General features: G+C 40.7%; 1 protein-coding gene across 2 annotated transcripts; it reads right to left on the bottom strand.

The window, feature by feature from the left end:
- Positions 1 to 632: 632 nt before the first annotated feature.
- Positions 633 to 15473, bottom strand: LOC146474135 (uncharacterized). 2 transcript variants are annotated; one of them, XM_085117408.1, is made up of 8 exons: positions 15455 to 15473; positions 13112 to 13454; positions 6729 to 7007; positions 5815 to 5912; positions 5038 to 5096; positions 3543 to 3779; positions 2430 to 2502; positions 633 to 1572 (listed from the first exon to the last, which is right to left on the bottom strand). In XM_085117408.1, the coding sequence occupies exons 2-8, from the start codon at positions 13240 to 13242 to the stop codon at positions 1433 to 1435; spliced, it is 1017 nt and encodes a 338-aa protein (XP_084973534.1). In that variant the 5' UTR covers positions 13243 to 13454; positions 15455 to 15473; the 3' UTR covers positions 633 to 1432. The 2 variants fall into 2 exon arrangements, with proteins under 2 accessions (XP_084973534.1, XP_084973533.1); XM_085117407.1 differs by lacking the exon at positions 15455 to 15473 and having other exon boundaries at positions 13112 to 13490.
- Positions 15474 to 16108: the final 635 nt, after the last annotated feature.

Below are 16108 nucleotides of genomic sequence, written 5' to 3'. Positions count from 1 at the left end.
TTGCGACAACAATTTCACTTAGTTATAACTTATGACCTGCCTCAGTGCATTTTGGAAATGAAAACGCGAGAACTTGAGAACAGTTAACCAAACTTTTTTCAAGTTTTAGTCCATTCTAACCCAGTCCATCTGTAGCCAGACACGCAGCGATAGTCTTAGTACACTCATAGTTAATAAAAGGCAATGGTTATGAAGCTTGACAAACTCCTTTGTTATATGTTTATGTTAGCGATTTTGGCCTTGACCGTGCACAAACTACAATAGATTTTGAAATGTGTTGGAACAACTGACCAATAGAAACGTTCCTGCTAACATATTCAACTGTGATGTGAACGTTAAAACAAAGGATTGTGCACGGTCGCGGCCCTTCCAACATAAACTGCAGCACCATTGTTTTCATGGCAAAGTTTCATAACCAGTCCCTCAATTAACTATGGTACACTGAGGTGACAATCTACAACTAATCTGAGCAATACGTTTAGGTTTCTGTTGACAAAAAAAAATGTTTTGAAGTTTTTGATATAACGTGACACTTTCCCCTTTAACTTATAAAATAAACGCATCACAGCAACTTATAATTGAACGAGTCCGTCTGAAGCTGGAAACAACAGAATTGCACTGAGGTGGAAAATTTTGCTTGTGAAATTGGGCCACATCGGTGCGTGTAAATTAGTCTTCAGACAACGACCATTCCAAAAAAATCAGGCAAGGCGAAAAGTTAGCGGCTTTCCACTGGACTGATACAGTCAACGTTTTGCGATCCAACAGGTCGTCGACTTGGACAGACAAGTCGTCTGAGCGGGAAAATGGGACGTACTATTATGAAAATACTCTCTGATTTGTCCGTCTGTTTGCTCCGGCGTCAATTTAGGTGATCAAAAAGTCAGACGACTTCTACGTCGAAAATCGTGTCCGTGCCTTTCTCAGAAGATGACTTATTGGTCCAAGAGCAGTGCCCTCAGTTGGTCTTTCTTGTATTGTAAAAAGGCCATTGACTCTTACATACAAATTTTTATATAAGTTAAAAGAAAGTACAATCATCACCAAAACTCTTGAGAAGATTGCTAAGTTTTACCTTGCCTTTGCGTTCCCCCCCTCCCCTGTATCAATGTTGAGTTTCAACTGTAAATTTTTACGCATTATTCTTCGTGGGGAATCCAACATTGAACAGGAGGTGGGGGAAACGACAGACAAAGGCGTAAACAACCAAAGCCAACAAAAATTGCTATTAGTATACCGGGTTTGTTTTCTAACCTTCCCAACAGAAATTGGCGAGGATTGTAGTTCGGGAGTAGAAGAAAATTACAGGAGTAAAAAATATTATATACTATGAGAACATGATTATGATGTGTTGAATGAGTTTCAGCTAATAATATACATATAGCGCGCTCAGTGCTTTGTAGGAAATAAAACGAATTATTTGTACACATTTTCAAAGAGCAGGCGGAGCGAATAAGGGCAATGTAGTTGGCTCCTCTGTCTGTGATACCGGTAGAGTCGATGGCTCCACGGTAGCATCAGTCTTCTTACCCACGGCCCGGCTAATCCCGGCTGTACATTCACATCTTGAAACTAGAAAAAATAAGAAAGCATAAATCATCTAGATCACTGCAGACTCACTCACTGTTGGACTCACTGTAGGCTATTGTCAGGAGTAAATGCATAGGATGCATCTAAACTTATACCCTGCGAGCAGAGGCCCTTCGATCTTCCTAGATAAGACGGGAAGAGGAAGGGACTTATCTAGGAAGATCGAAGGGCCTCTGCTCGAAGGTACTAATTTTAGGAATCAATTGTGAATCTGGCGCCAGGATGCCAAATTATACATGTATAGGGCTTTCTGTAGGACCTCCAGGTAGCTCTCCACGGTCAGGCGAAAGGGAGATCTCTAACTTTAATCTTAATTACGAACCCAAGCATATAATAACACGACACTCGCGTCCGGAAAGCCGTCAATTCAGTCCGAAACTATGTTGCAAGTTACTTATATTACCAGTATCTCATGACTAGGAGCCTCTATCTGTATTACTTAATTCCTTGAGTCAATCCTTTCCCGAGTAGATTTTCTTTAGAACTACTTTTCCCGCGAAAAGGTTCAGAGCGGTATAACATTTTAATGCCCATTGGTCTTCTTTAACTGGGTATTTGGATTGTGAGCGTTCCAGAAGTCCCTTGAGACTGTTCTAAAAATAAATCTGCTCGGGAAAGGGTTGATTCCTAGGCTTAGTATGAGAAATAGAGGCTCCGGGTCACGGGGTTTTTACATTATTTATTTTTTGTGTATTTTCTCAAACAAAGGCCCTATTAAAAGTGTAAGAAAAAATAAAATGGTGGCCACGCGATGAGGTATCAGCTTAGTACACTCGTGTTATATTTGCAGTCTTTGTAGTTTGAATAAACGATGGTAAAGAAGGGTACGTTATACTAACTTTTCTCTTCCAGTTCCATGACAATAGCAGTCAGCATTCTCATCTGGTCTTTTAATGCTGTGATTTCATCAGGCTAAAATACAACAGAAATTGATGCTAGTTAGGTAAAGATGCATGGTAGAGGGCGAAAAACGCAATGCTAAGCGAATAGACTAGCTCCACCCATGCCTTCCGGATTTTCGTTCAATGCTTATTTGTTTCTCGTCGTTGGCTTGCGCCCGCCAGGAAATTCGTAGATTAACCTCAAATACCTAGGATCCTGGTACCTAGTACCTCCTGGTATCTGGTACCTAGGATCCTGGTTATCCCAAAGCTTTTCACTTACTGTTGGCGGGAATGCGGGTTATTAATGTAACAGGTGTGTGGAGTTCCGTGGGTTGACTCCAAACAAAAAATCTGCTGTAGAAAGATTTGGCCCTTAAACTTACTTTGGCATCAAAAAATTACCCTCATTCCTAGACTGACGGCAGAAAAAGTCTACATTTTTTTCTACACTCAAACTAGGCGCATGTTGCGCTATAGCCGGTTCATGCTTTCAGAGAGTAGGGCCGGCCAAGACTAAAATCAAGAAGAGAACGCAAACATTAAACGCGCGTTAACTCGCGTTTAATTTTCGCGTTCTCTTTCTTATTTTAGACTGTGGCTGGCCTCACGCTCTTCTGTACTAGCAATCTTAAGGCCCGTTTAAACGGTTTCAACATTTTCTTCAACATGCGTTCAACACTTTGTTGAGCCAAATGTCGGAAGCGTTTTAACAGATCATTCAACATTGTTGTTTAGTGTAAAAACTGTTGAAAGTTTGTTGAAAGTGTGTCCAATCAAATTTAAATTGGTTTGAACTTTCATTCAACATCGATCCAACCGGTTTCCTTTGCTCTCGAAAATGTTGAATAGCGTTGAAGCCGTTTTTAAACAACATTTGTCCAACATCTACCCAAGATCTGTTCAACTTTTGTTGAACGAATGTTGGTCAAAAGTTGAAACCGTGAAAAAGGGCCTTTACTGGCTACGATAAATTTAAAATGTGCCACTGTGAAAGTTAATCCCTGAACAAATCATGAGTTAGTTCTAAATAGCAAGCGTTGGTCGCCTCCCGGCTTAAAAAACACTTACCGAGGTGCTGATTCCCGGGATTCCAGGTTCCCCTTGGGGTCCGGGAAGTCCAGGAGGTCCTCGTGGCCCTGGTATTGATGTCCCTGGTTCACCCTTTCTCCCAGGGGGACCGGTCACTCCCCGTCTTCCTGGCGGCCCGGGTGGTCCGGCTGGTCCGGGAGGCCCCAGTTGTCCTGCAGAACTTCTTGAGACTGAACTATCCATGAGCAATACTGACTCAGATGCTTTCGGGGATTTCTTTGAAAATTTGAAAAGAAATAAGTGACCTTTGGCAACACTATTAACAGAGACCCCGGGCCCTCCTGACGTCACGGGTAAACATTCTCGTCATCAAGGTCTTCTTAAGGTCGGAACATACCAGGGGACATTTCAGTAACAGGGACATGAAGGGGGAGCAGCCCCTTCACGTGCATAGGAGGCACGTTGGGATAATGGATAACGATTTTTATCAGTCCATTTCTATTTGTGGAGGGAACAGTTTGCAAGAGTAGTACACACAGAATGCGATATTGAAAGTTTGGATCACTTTGTTCCGCTTCATGACGCACAAATTCCAACCAGCTAAATTCCATGCAGCTTGTAGCGGGGGAAATGTTACTCCCATCAACATGCCCCCGCTTCATGTCCCTCCTGCGTTAGTGTCCGCTAGTGTTAAGTCGACCGAACCTGAAGAGAAAAGGGCAGAGTGGATATGTATACGGGAATGGCAGGGGGTGGGGGTGGGGGCTCTTCTAGGGCTTTCTTCAATAGGATAGGATAACAATAGGGTCAGGTTTATGCAGGTAGGGTCAAATAAAGTAAAAAAAATAAAGTAAAGAAGAGAAGCATAAAGACAAAAACAGTAAAGGAAGAAAAGGATAAGTATTAAATGCGAGCCTACTTTTTAAACTGCTAAAGTAAGGTGTAAAAAATCGTTAAGAAAATTTCTATATTCATCATTAAGTCGGATCATATGGTAAATGGACGTCGCATGGTACCACAGCAATCGGAGAAAAAGTTGTAAATCGTTTAACGTCCTTAGAGAGCGAAGGAAATTTAACCTATAACTTTTTTTTCGATTAATTTTTATTTAATTTTACCATTTGAGTTGATGCTAAACACCCAGATAAAGTATTCACTCATTCAATCATTCATTCATTTATTCATTCATTCATTCATTCATTCATTCATTCATTCATTCATTCATTCATTCATTCATTCATTCATTCATTCATTCATTCATTCATTCATTCATTCATTCGCTCGTTCGTTCGTTCGTTCGTTCGTTCGTTCGTTCGTTCGTTCGTTCGTTCGTTCGTTCGCTCGCTCGCTCGCTTGTTCGCTCGCTCGTTCGCTCGTTCGCTCGCTCGCTCACTCGTTCGTTCGTTCGTTCATTAATTTGGAATGGCCGTACCAGATGAGGTAAATTCGTTTCCGACGCAAATAGTTAGTCACTGGTGATATCAACGAGATGGTTCTATAAAATATGCTTTATTTATACTAAGTATCTATTTACCTTTTCCAAGGCTGTTAGCCTGGCTTCCAACAGCCGAAACTCCGTACAGTTGAAACAGGCTGTCAAGAAAAATCACAAAGTGAGACAGCCGTGACAGGGGAATGGTTCAGAGAAGTTTTTCCAATAATATGACCGAGGTGACATCATTATATCACTTTATTTAAGTGTCAATGTCTTAAGTGCAGAGCACTACTGTAATTGGGGACACTTTCCAAATCGAATTGGAATTTAGAAGATAAAACCGCTTAGGAAATGCATTCCCTTCGCCCTCTTTCTGATGAAAGCGGGTTGGTCCAGCTCTTTTTTTTTTTTTTTTTTTTAACCGACAAGAGTCTAAGTTTGCGAAAATTGAGATTATACAAGTTTACATTAAAATTTGGAAACACCTAAGAAGGAAACGAACAAGAAACTTGACATAGAAAATTGTCGGAAAGATCTCACGTACTAGGATGAGTTTTCGGGACTGAGTAACTAGGTATAAGCGACAGGCCAGGCAGCTTTTACGACGACGTTCATCAACACTCATTGTTTATGAACAAGACACGCCGTGTAAAGTGCGTGAGTTTTTGCCCATTTCCCTGATGAACGAAAACACCCGCGGCTCAGAAAAGATCACTGAAATACTTGCTTTCCTAATCCGGCTACTCCCGCACTCAGAATACGCTTCCTTTCTTTTTAGTGTGAACATCTCAACCTCAAATATATGGCTCCATTCAAGCGTCTGAGATTGCAGGAATCGATTTTTAAAATAACGATAACAGATAGGACAACACTCACCTTCACTGCAGTCTGAGCCCGTGAATCCGGGACAGCAGTCTTTTACTGACGTCATCACTGTTCTCAATTCTATCTTATACTCTGGTCGATACGTTACTCTGAAAGTGATAAAAATAAAAACGTTTTAAAAATACTGCTTCGACGACCAGTGTCCACGATTCGAACCTGTTGAAAAAGCGTTTAAATCTGATCTAATAAAATGCACAAATCTGTGACTGAATTTTCGGAAATTTCCTGATGCCCTCAGTTCAACAGAGTAAAAGCCGCGACAAGTTGATAAGCTCTTCTATACAAACCTCTATAACTAGTCTTGACTTCTTTGATGACCTGTTTCAAACCTTAAATATAACCTTAAGTCACAGGGGGGGGGGGGGGGGGAATTTGCGTAGCATGCACAAGAGCAAGTTCTCGAACACGCGTATGGAGTAGTGTACGCGCGCTCCTCCCACGTGCGTCGGCAAAATCTAGATCTCCCGTCCAGTGTTTAGTTCTTATTAATATGATGCGTATTTTTCAAACGCCGTTTTGCCTTCATAGTTTAAATTTTCATTTATTTATTGCTTTTGCTCTTCAGTTGCTTTTCTCTCTTTTCCCCATAGAACTAGAGAGCCTAGTTGTAAGGCTGTACATTTATACAAGCAGTCCCACCACTTGATGCGCTTTGCATGCAGGCGACTTTTGCGCGCGCGCCTCCCACTTGTCGTTCGTTCCCATTAGAAAAGGCAAACTGATCTTCTCTTCTGTTATATCTAAACTAGACTGCAAGCAGTCCCTTTCTGGATAGCTGAGAGGTCGTACGAAATAGCCGAGCGCCGAAAAAACTGGAGCGAACGAGCGGAGGAGCTCGCTGCGCTGTGAGTGCACCCTCTCGACTAACCAGAAAGGGACTGCTTCCAGTCTATAGCTAAACATACCTGTAGCCTGTACAGACTTTTCCTTGGGCTTGCGATCCACAGTAGTACTTGTATTGGTGGGTTACCCTCTTCATGTGCGCAACGTTGCAAGTCACTTGTTTAGGTTTTTGGTAAATGCAGTACTGCCCTCCAGAGGCCGCACTTTCCTGGGGAGTAGCCGGGCTACTAGGCTCTTGACTTTGTATCGCAGGACTCGGTGCTTTAACACCAGTACGTTTGTACAGCGGTAGCTTGTTTGAAGGATCGAGCACTAATCTATTTGCTTGATGTCTATGGTTGCTGTAAAAAGAGACCACGATGACAGTTTAAGCAATGTTGTCATTGTTGATCAGCGATGGCGTATTCCTTTTTTTGTTTGCTCTTTTGCAGGCTTCTAGCTTTGCTTTGTTTGTTACTTTAATGCTTCCACAAGAAAGAAAGAAGGGGCATAATAATAATAATAATAATAATAATAATAATAATAATAATAATAATAATAATAATAATAATGACTTTAATAACGTGTCAAGCAACAATCTGGCAGAGGGGATTCCCACTGCTAATAGGAGACAACTGACTTTCAAAATACAATCTAAACTACAAAACAAATCAATGATAACTCACTTACACACCAACTACTAAAATTCTATTCATAATTATAAAAAATCTTGTAATTAAAACCGTAATTACGAATTGCAAAGGTAGCAGCTACTACATCCATCTAAGATGTTACTTTGATCAAGACTACGTATGTGGGTCTTAAACTGCTCAAGACTGGCAGCATACACGTCTTTGCTTGGTATCTTGCTCCAGAGTCATGGACCTAGCAGTATCGAATTGAGCGTTTTCCGTGCGTAACTGCGTTAAAACCAGGTTGATAAAATCGTATGTACACGCAGCGCGGACGTATATTTCATACCGAACAAACGTCATAACTGAAGTGGGCACCGACTTTCCATTCATCCATACGAGACGCGCAAATATTCCCAGTCTCCCTCGTCATAATTACATTCGCCTGCGCTCGATTACCAGCCGCTGTTCGGGAAGTGAGCCAACACTCAATTCCCCCCCCCCCCCCCCCCGCCCTCGAGTGAGGAAAACCGGACTACTGCTTTATGTGAATGTCTGTCTGTTTCATGCTACTGTTTTGTGTGTCTTCGAATACGTATTGTGCGTACGAATTATAGGCCACAGCTAATGTCGAAGGTCATTTTCTCTTGAGCCCACCTAATGTCGAAGCCCACCAACAATTAAATAGATCATTTCCGAGTTGCTCTGAAACTCGTTTAGAAAGCGCGGCTAAGTGCAAAGCTTTTCATATGAAAATTGGTTTCGTTTGCATGTGAACTTATTTTCATAATAAAACCCTTGCACTTGGCCAGGCTTTCATAATGAGGTTCAAAGCAACTCGGAAATGGCCTATTGTTCAGGGTCCCAAAGGGGGTTAGGGCTCCAGGGCTCCGGCCTTAAAAATGCAGGGCTCCAGGGCTCCAAGGCGAAAATTTCAGGGCTCTAGGGCTCCACATCATACGCTTTAGGGCTCCGGGCTCCACTCTGGTCTACGATCTTGATGTGTAAAAAATTCTATCTTTAGCGCTAAATCAAATACGCAAATGAAAAAGTCAGCTATTCCGATCAATTTTTGAAACCCAAGCAGCCAGTTATATTATCTCCTATAATTTAAAAGTGGGTTAAATATTAAACTTGTTTAAGTGGGGCTGACAACTCCGCTGTGTGCCCATTGTGTTGATAAAAACCTTTATAGTTTTGCTTTAACAAGCATGTCTTTAAGCGACTTCCCTTTTCTATAAGACATCAAGGGAGATTCCTTGTATATCTCTCTTAGTAGCCGCTGGTTTTGTATTAAATACCATTTGTCCATTAGAATATTTTCAAACGTGGCAGTGATGGTTGAAATTGTGTCACGAAGGGTAGAATCAGATTTTCTTGTGCGCTTTCTGTGTGTAAGAGCGTTCTTTCTTTCCGCGAAGTTAACTTCGGAGAGGATTTTGTCCATCAGGTTACTAGGATGACCTCTCGATGCTAGGCGTGTTTTAATTTTTTTATTTTTTTCCCTCAAACACTACTTAAGAAGAGTTTGTCCTCAGAAGCCTAAGGGCTTCTCCTTTAACGAAGCCTTTTTTGACGCCTGCTGGGTGGTAGTTTGCAGTTTGTGTACTGAAATGTTTCAGTAGGTTTGTAATGTGTGCGCATGTCGAGAATCGATTCTTTCTCGAATCTCTCTATCTTATAGAATGCTGTTTCTAATAATTGTGAGACTTCAGCGGTAAACTTTATGGTAGGGTGGTACGAATTTGCTTGCTCAATGAAATGTTCTATTTCTTCTTTGTTTGTATTGTATCCCACAAGCAAAATACAACGTCAATGAACCTTTTCCACGTTAGGGGTTTGTTAACGCTCTGCCTTAAGATCTCCTTTTCTATAGATGCCATAAAGATGTTGGCAAAAGCTACTGCCATTTTAGTGCCCATGGCAGTTCCGTGTGTTTGGAGATAGTCTTTCCCGTTAAATCTCGGGAAATTTGTAGCTATAGGAGGGTTATTGGCATGAAAGTTCTCGTATGCGTTGCATACTATAGTGATTCCTTCCTCCTGTGGGATATTCGTGTAAAGGCTAGTGACATTTATTGAGGCTAGAAAAGCATTTCTAGGCACCCTAGTGCTTTCAATAAACCTTATGAAATGTGTCGTATCTTTAAGATACGAGTCCTGTATTTGTGCTATTGGCTGAAGTAGTTTGTCTACGAATAACGATAGGCGTTCTGTTGGGCCATCACACCCAGATATGATAGGTCTTCCGACTAATGTCGGTTTGTGAATTTTTGTGAGGGTATAAAACACTGGGATTCGAGGCAGATTGGTGTTAGGTTTAACCATTGAACAGTCATTTCGTCTATGCACCGTGCTGGGTGAAGACCCGAAAGTTAGGATGGAAAGGGTCATGAATCAGATGAACAGTGAACAATATAATCTATTAGAGACTGGGTAAGCATTGAAATCAATTAATCTTTATAAATTATTATTTGTATCTTCAAAACGATCTGTCAAGTATTTTTCTTTTAATTTGTTGTAACTGATACCTGCGAGCAAACTGCCAATGGAACGTCTGGTTACTATAAAGTTGTTTTCATCGCGCTCACTACAATTATAACAAAGTTTTCATTAAATTCCTAAATAAGTTGTTGCATATCATTGTAAACTGAGATAACCGCGTATACTTGTATTATGTACTGTCTTCTCTTCAGATTCTGTTTCTTTATGCCCGTTAACACACACAAACAAACACAAAAAGGCATTAATTAAGAATCAATGCAATCTGGGAACTCGAATGATCACACTTGAAAATGCTGGGCTCCGGGCTCCGCGCAAAATGTCTTTGGGCTCCGGGCTCCACAGCCAAAAAAGGATCAGGGCTCCAGTCAGTAAAATGATAGGGCTTCGGGCTCCACAGCAGAAATTTCAGGGCTCCAAGGCTCCAAGGACCCCCCCTTTGGGACCCTGATTGTTGGACGGACGCACGAGTCTTTTGATCTATCAATGAGATTGCAAGTTTGCAACCGAAAGCGAGGCTCTTCGCCCTTCAATGGAAAAAGCCTTTCCATATGGCACGGAAAACGTCCAGAATTCCAAACTGAAAATTTTGGCATCATGGAGAGCACCCTTGGGTGTTGCCTGTAATACAATTGAGGCAGCTGATGCGGACGAACTGCACTGGCCTGTAACTCGGCACACGCCACTTCCGGCTCTTATTTTACCCACCGAAAGCCGGAAGGGATGTCGTCTTTCGCAGGCTACCGACGAATACACTCGAAATTAAACGGTAAGTATCACACGAATTTGATGTCATTTCAAAACCCAAATATGTTTGTCTGTCAACAGGAAAATATAATAATTGTCTGGTTTTGTTAAAAATTATCACCCTAGTGCAATAAAACTGTCGATTAGTACCTCTGGCCAGGGACAGAGTAGGTCGGAATGGATTGAAACTTGAAAAATGTTAGGCTTACGTTTTCCAAGTTCTCGCAGTTTTGTTTCCAAAATGCGCTAGAACAGATCACGAGTTGTTCTTTTCAAGAATTGAGTTGATCTCTTTCCTCCCGTTGTTCTAAAATTGTTTTGTAGCTATGTGAAGGTCTTATTTCACCATTTTCAACCAAACAGGTCAAACTGAAAACCCCATGACACTTCCCCTTTATTAATTATAAACTCTCGATTTCTTATCCCTTCATCTTGATCTCTCGCTCCGCCCCCTATTTTTTCCCCATTTTTCAGGGTGGTTGAAAATATCTTATTTATCCCTCTTCTGATTTAAGAGATAAAAAAAAAAGTATAATTAGTTTTACCAGAAGTCCATGGCCACGACCCTGGTTTTTCTTTGCTAAAACTGAGGCCGTTTGAGCCGGCAGATCTGTGAAGCTTCGAGCGTTCCCCCGCAAATATACGGTAACGGAAATATGAAGACTCTCTATCCCTTTTCGCGAGTCGAAAGGTCGGTGATTAAAAACATCTTGTTTCGGGACAAGCGGGAGATTGTTGCTCGAAAGAAATGTCTTGCATTTTAATCAGGATTAAAGAAACAAAATCTGCTTTACATGGAGACTTTATCCCGAGACGCAATGTCGTCTCTTGCTGAAGACGGTAATGAATTCATTGAAAACTCGTCGTGTTTTACAAGAAAGGTCAAGAAACTCTGTCCTGTCTCGCCCATGTAGTTTTACTCTTTCGTGTTTAAATAACGCACTTTTAAAAAGTTTCTTTCTCGGTGACTGGGTGTGCCGACTTGTTGTTATATGTTGTCTGTTACAGCCTAGTTTTTCAAATCGATCCGATACGATAACATTTTGCTTTATTGAGATGGTATCGATATTATGACGTTCAGCATTTCGATTGGTAGTGTTCAGGTGATAAATAGTGCTTGAGTACGATACCCTGTTCGCGTTGAGTATCAACTATCAACAGTACCTACATCCACAGGAAAAATATTGACTTTGTACAAGAATTCAGTAAAATACTTGGGATTTCAAGAGGTCATATAAGCAGTATCGAAATATATCAAAAGACCTGATATGTCTCGCAGTATCGATGAGGGAAACCCAATAACGACGATGATATCGAATGTGTGTTATCGCTATAGGCCCACCTAAGCCCGAGCTTTGCAAGGAAAAGTGAAAATACAAGGGGTCATAGAAATTCTCAGAAACTAAGCACAAGATAGGCTAAAGGATTGCGCCGGTTTCTGAGAATTCACATCAACTCTTGTTGTAGCGGGTGTCAGCTCCGTTGTCGGAGAGATCCCTGAAACTCACAGAAAACCAAATGACTCACAGGTTCCACAAGGTTGAGAGGTTTATTGTGCCAACTCTTAAAGCAATCCTGTGTAGTAGGACGTGTTGGGGCGAACGCTCTAGTAGGTTCTGAGTTAAACAGCAATAATTGCTCCCGTCGTTCACGTCGAATTTCTGTGAGCCTTATGGATAATTACACACGTCTTCGAGGCCGGTTTAAAAGCTAAGGACACGTGACCGCTAGCGGAAAATTTCCTTGTGACGTGTTGCGGTTACAATAGGGAAAATATCTAAAAATACTACGAAACAAAACTAAGGGACGCGGGTGCCGTTACACTAGTTGTGCTCGTGCTTAAGCCTGCCCTTGTGTTTAATTCGCTGGTGAAAAAAACTTTAATTACTGCTGAAAATGTTACATGTATTTCCGTGACCTGTAGAGGAGGTTGGCATGGTGGTGACTTCGACTTACTTTGGTCACGAAAACTTGCAAGATGTCAAAGGTTGGTATTTGATATGATAAACACGATAAATGTTCAAAACATTCAAAGGTTTTTTTTAGGAGTGGAAAACCGTAACCCGTGAACCGCAAACCACTCAGTGATCTTAGAGAAATATTACAGATCGCCATTGTCAAATTGCAAATAATTACTAATTTAAAACGAGATAATTTCCTTCTTTAAATTTGTCAGTTAAGTGCGAAGATTATGACACCGAATAAACAACTTTTAGCGCCCAAAAACTGTCAAACAACTGAATACAAATTTATTTGCTCGAAACTAGATAATGCAGCTCTCGCAAACTTAAAACCGAGACGTGTTGTAGCCGGAGCATAAGTTACATGCTCGTCTACCATGTTGTTACATTGACTGATAAATTCCCTCGCACGCACTTTCAGTACATGTACACTCCGTTTCATTGAAAGTCTGGTCGAACTGATTAATTTTTTACCGTTCACTGCTTACTGATAATGCCTCTCTCACTTTCTAAAGTTTACGAAGGTTGTCTATTTTGAGATCATGTACAACAGGTCGTTTATAAATGCATGAAGCTTTTGAATAATACTGAATACACTAACTCAACTAAAGACTAGCAAACTAACCTTTGAGCACTTGGGTTGTTGTAGTTATAGTGGGGCATTTGCCTGCCTGAGTACGATCTAGAAACGCTACGAAAACCATCGACGGAATACAGAACTGTGAGGAGAAAAAGTGTAGTTCCTAAGGTTTCCATGTTGTCAACTGTTCCCTTCAGAATCCTCAGTCCTCGAGGTCTTAGGTGCAGTGAAATCCGAATACTGGCGCCTTTGTTCCTCCCAGAAAATCGGCACTTTTCAGAAATGGCCAAACCCAACTTTAATCTTGTGTTGTTGACGCCGAATTTGTCGAATTGATCACTGGGAATTTCTTGAAAGGATTATGCTTTTTGGATCAAATCTTCGAGTCCTGCGAATTTGAGAAGGAATTATTGATAGGTCATAGTGATGACAAAACAATTAAACCACAAGCCCTTGAGTAAAAAAAACGACAGTTGTAGCAAGCTTATCCCCTGATTGATTCCTGGTGTAATGGAGAGGGATTTCCGGTCACGTTGAGTAAAAATAAAATTTCAAAGGTTTGGAAAATATCCAAATATTACTAACATGCGCGCACGAAAATGAACTTGAAGCTAGTCAGCAAAATATTTCCGAAATATTCTTCCACTGCAAAATGTATTTCTTTAAAATCTGTGAAAACATTCGTATAAAGTGAACGCACTTTGAAGATACAGGCAAAGTATTTCAAATAGTTTCCGCCAGTTTTCCGTCTCCGTTGACCTATCTTGGCGAGTGTATTTTAGATAAAAGTAACCTAATTCCAGGACTTGCCAACAGTTGATCTTGTATTGTACAAAGGGTTGAAATGAAATCGCTCTTCCCTCGTTGATCAAACAGATGTCACGCAGATAACAGAACTTCTCCTCCTTTGTATTTTTTGCGGACATCCGTTATTTGTTAGTTAGAAAAACACAAAATATTCAGAAATGATCCCGCGCCTTTTCTGCATGCTGGCAAGTCGGTGGAATGACCGCGGAGATACCCGTCAGCGTGAAAATCACTTCTGCTCCAAAAATCTGACGCACGACAGTTTTTAGAGTAAAATTTGCAAAACTCAGATCCAGTTTTTAAATAATAAGATCTGAGTAATCATGAACATTTTTGCAACTTCTTATGTGAATGATCAATACTGGACCAATATAAAAAAAATTACAAGGCTACTTCAACACTCTGTTTTGCATACTTACTTCTGCAAATTGAAACAGGATATATTAAATTAAACAAAGAGACCCCGAGAGAGACAAGGAAATTAATGCGGGATCTTTCCTTGTCGACTCCACACTGTATTGTTGGAAAATTTCCCAACTTTTGTTTTCTTCTAAAAGGTCTTAAAATAAAGAGGACAGGAAAAAAGCAACAGAGGGAAGTACTACTGGGGGTGATTTTATAGCAACGAAAACCTGACAAAAGCCGTCTTACAAAAATCATCGGGCGATCGAGAGTATTAATTCTTCCAGTTTGTTCACTTTTACTCCAAGAATAATTTTTATACATTAACAAATAGCAACAAAAAGAAAATTAAACCTAACATATTGTTTTTTTCGAAAATTTGTTGCAGCAACCACGTAACCAAGGGCAACCTTTGCCGCACTGTAAAAAGTCTCCTGATAAAAAAAAATAATGGTAATAAAAATAAAACAAACTGTAACTTGAATCTTGTTGAAGATCATTTTAGCATTTTTGAAAGATTAACCTCTAAACCAAATACTTTTTATTCACCGTGGTTAACCTTTCATAATGTAATTCTTCTAAACCCAGATTTTCTTAATTTTCTTCTTATCTGTTGCTCTCTAATTAAAAATCGGGGTGCGTTAGGGTTATTTTCAAAGATAAAGGTTGACCAGGAGTCTTCTGAAGTGACAGCAATGCTCGTTACATAACATCCCTGTGTAACAATCTTTCGTCTTCAAAACACACCAAGTAAAACGTGAAATAAAGCAAGACAATTCACAACGCAGTAGAAAACAAATTTAGTTCTCTGTTTTGGGCAGGCCTGGTTTTGGGGAATCAAAATGTAGTAGCGTTTCACTACATCTATCGGACCTATGGGTGTCAAGTCAAACACATCACGCTGAAGCAAAACTGAAATGGAGATTTCCATGCATGATTAAGAAAGGTTATCTTCAAATACTTCACTTAGAGAGAGTTCTGATAACCTTATATTTGAATGAATCAGCGACAACTATTTTGGATGAAACCTGGAAGTAATTCCTTTTGAAGTTAATTACGGCGGCAAGAAGTAGTAGCGCGGCGCACTTCATCTATTGTTCGTCTGCTGTCTCGGTATGTCCTTGAAAAGTAATTGCACATGTACAGGACAGAAGCATTTTCGGTAGAAAAAATATTTACCAAGTAGAGTTGAACGGGGACGGTCTTTTCAAAGAATTCTTTCCACATGCGATTATACCTTAAAACAAATTAGTAAGATTAAAATCTCGGGACGAACCTTGTTATCTCCGTTTGCCCACTCAGAAATCTGACAGCAAATTGATCTTGAGGTCAGAAATGAAAATATTCCTGCAAATTCCGATAGCTATTTCTCCTGACAGGAACGTCGCGCTTAAATGTAATCATTTACAGACTAGAATTAGAAATTTGGGCCATGGGTCAGCTCAGAGGATGGATCTTTATGAAACTGAAATTAGAAGAAGGGAAAAGAGTAATTTCAACCACGTTCTCCGTTGGTAACCTCTCAGTGTTTCTTCGTTCACTAAAGAAACTTCTTCGATTTAGCCGCTTTACATGGCAACTGTTGAAATACTGCATCTCTTTATGGTTGGGTTGGTCTCTTCGATGTTGGAGGCCCTTAAAATTTAGCTCCTAAGTTTCAGTTTCCCCTACCCTTTTAAATACCTCCAGCCTGAAAAAAAGGTACCCCCTTCGAGGGAGCCTCCCTCCCCGTATAATCCATTAAAGAAAGTACCCCCGGGCTTAGCTCAGAGTGCTAGGCTGCGCAGAATTTGCTGCCAGATACAAAACCGCGCATGGTGGTTCAAACTAGTT

The sequence above is a fragment of the Pavona decussata genome, unplaced genomic scaffold (genome assembly GCF_977016875.1).
Source record: "Pavona decussata unplaced genomic scaffold, jaPavDecu1.1 SCAFFOLD_91, whole genome shotgun sequence".
Classification (NCBI taxonomy): Eukaryota; Metazoa; Cnidaria; class Anthozoa; order Scleractinia; family Agariciidae; genus Pavona; species Pavona decussata.
This window is presented reverse-complemented; position numbering and strand designations above follow the sequence as displayed.

Bases quoted from the DNA above. Each gene is read 5' to 3' on its own strand.
- LOC146474135 (XM_085117408.1), bottom strand. From the start codon at position 13,242: ATGGAAACCTTAGGAACTACACTTTTTCTCCTCACAGTTCTGTATTCC. The intron at 5,913-6,728 runs GTATGTTTAGCT...TATCACTTTCAG, and splicing joins AAAGTCTGTACAGGCTACAG to AGTAACGTATCGACCAGAGT. The intron at 2,503-3,542 runs GTAAGTGTTTTT...GTTGTATTTTAG, and splicing joins TCCCGGGAATCAGCACCTCG to CCTGATGAAATCACAGCATT.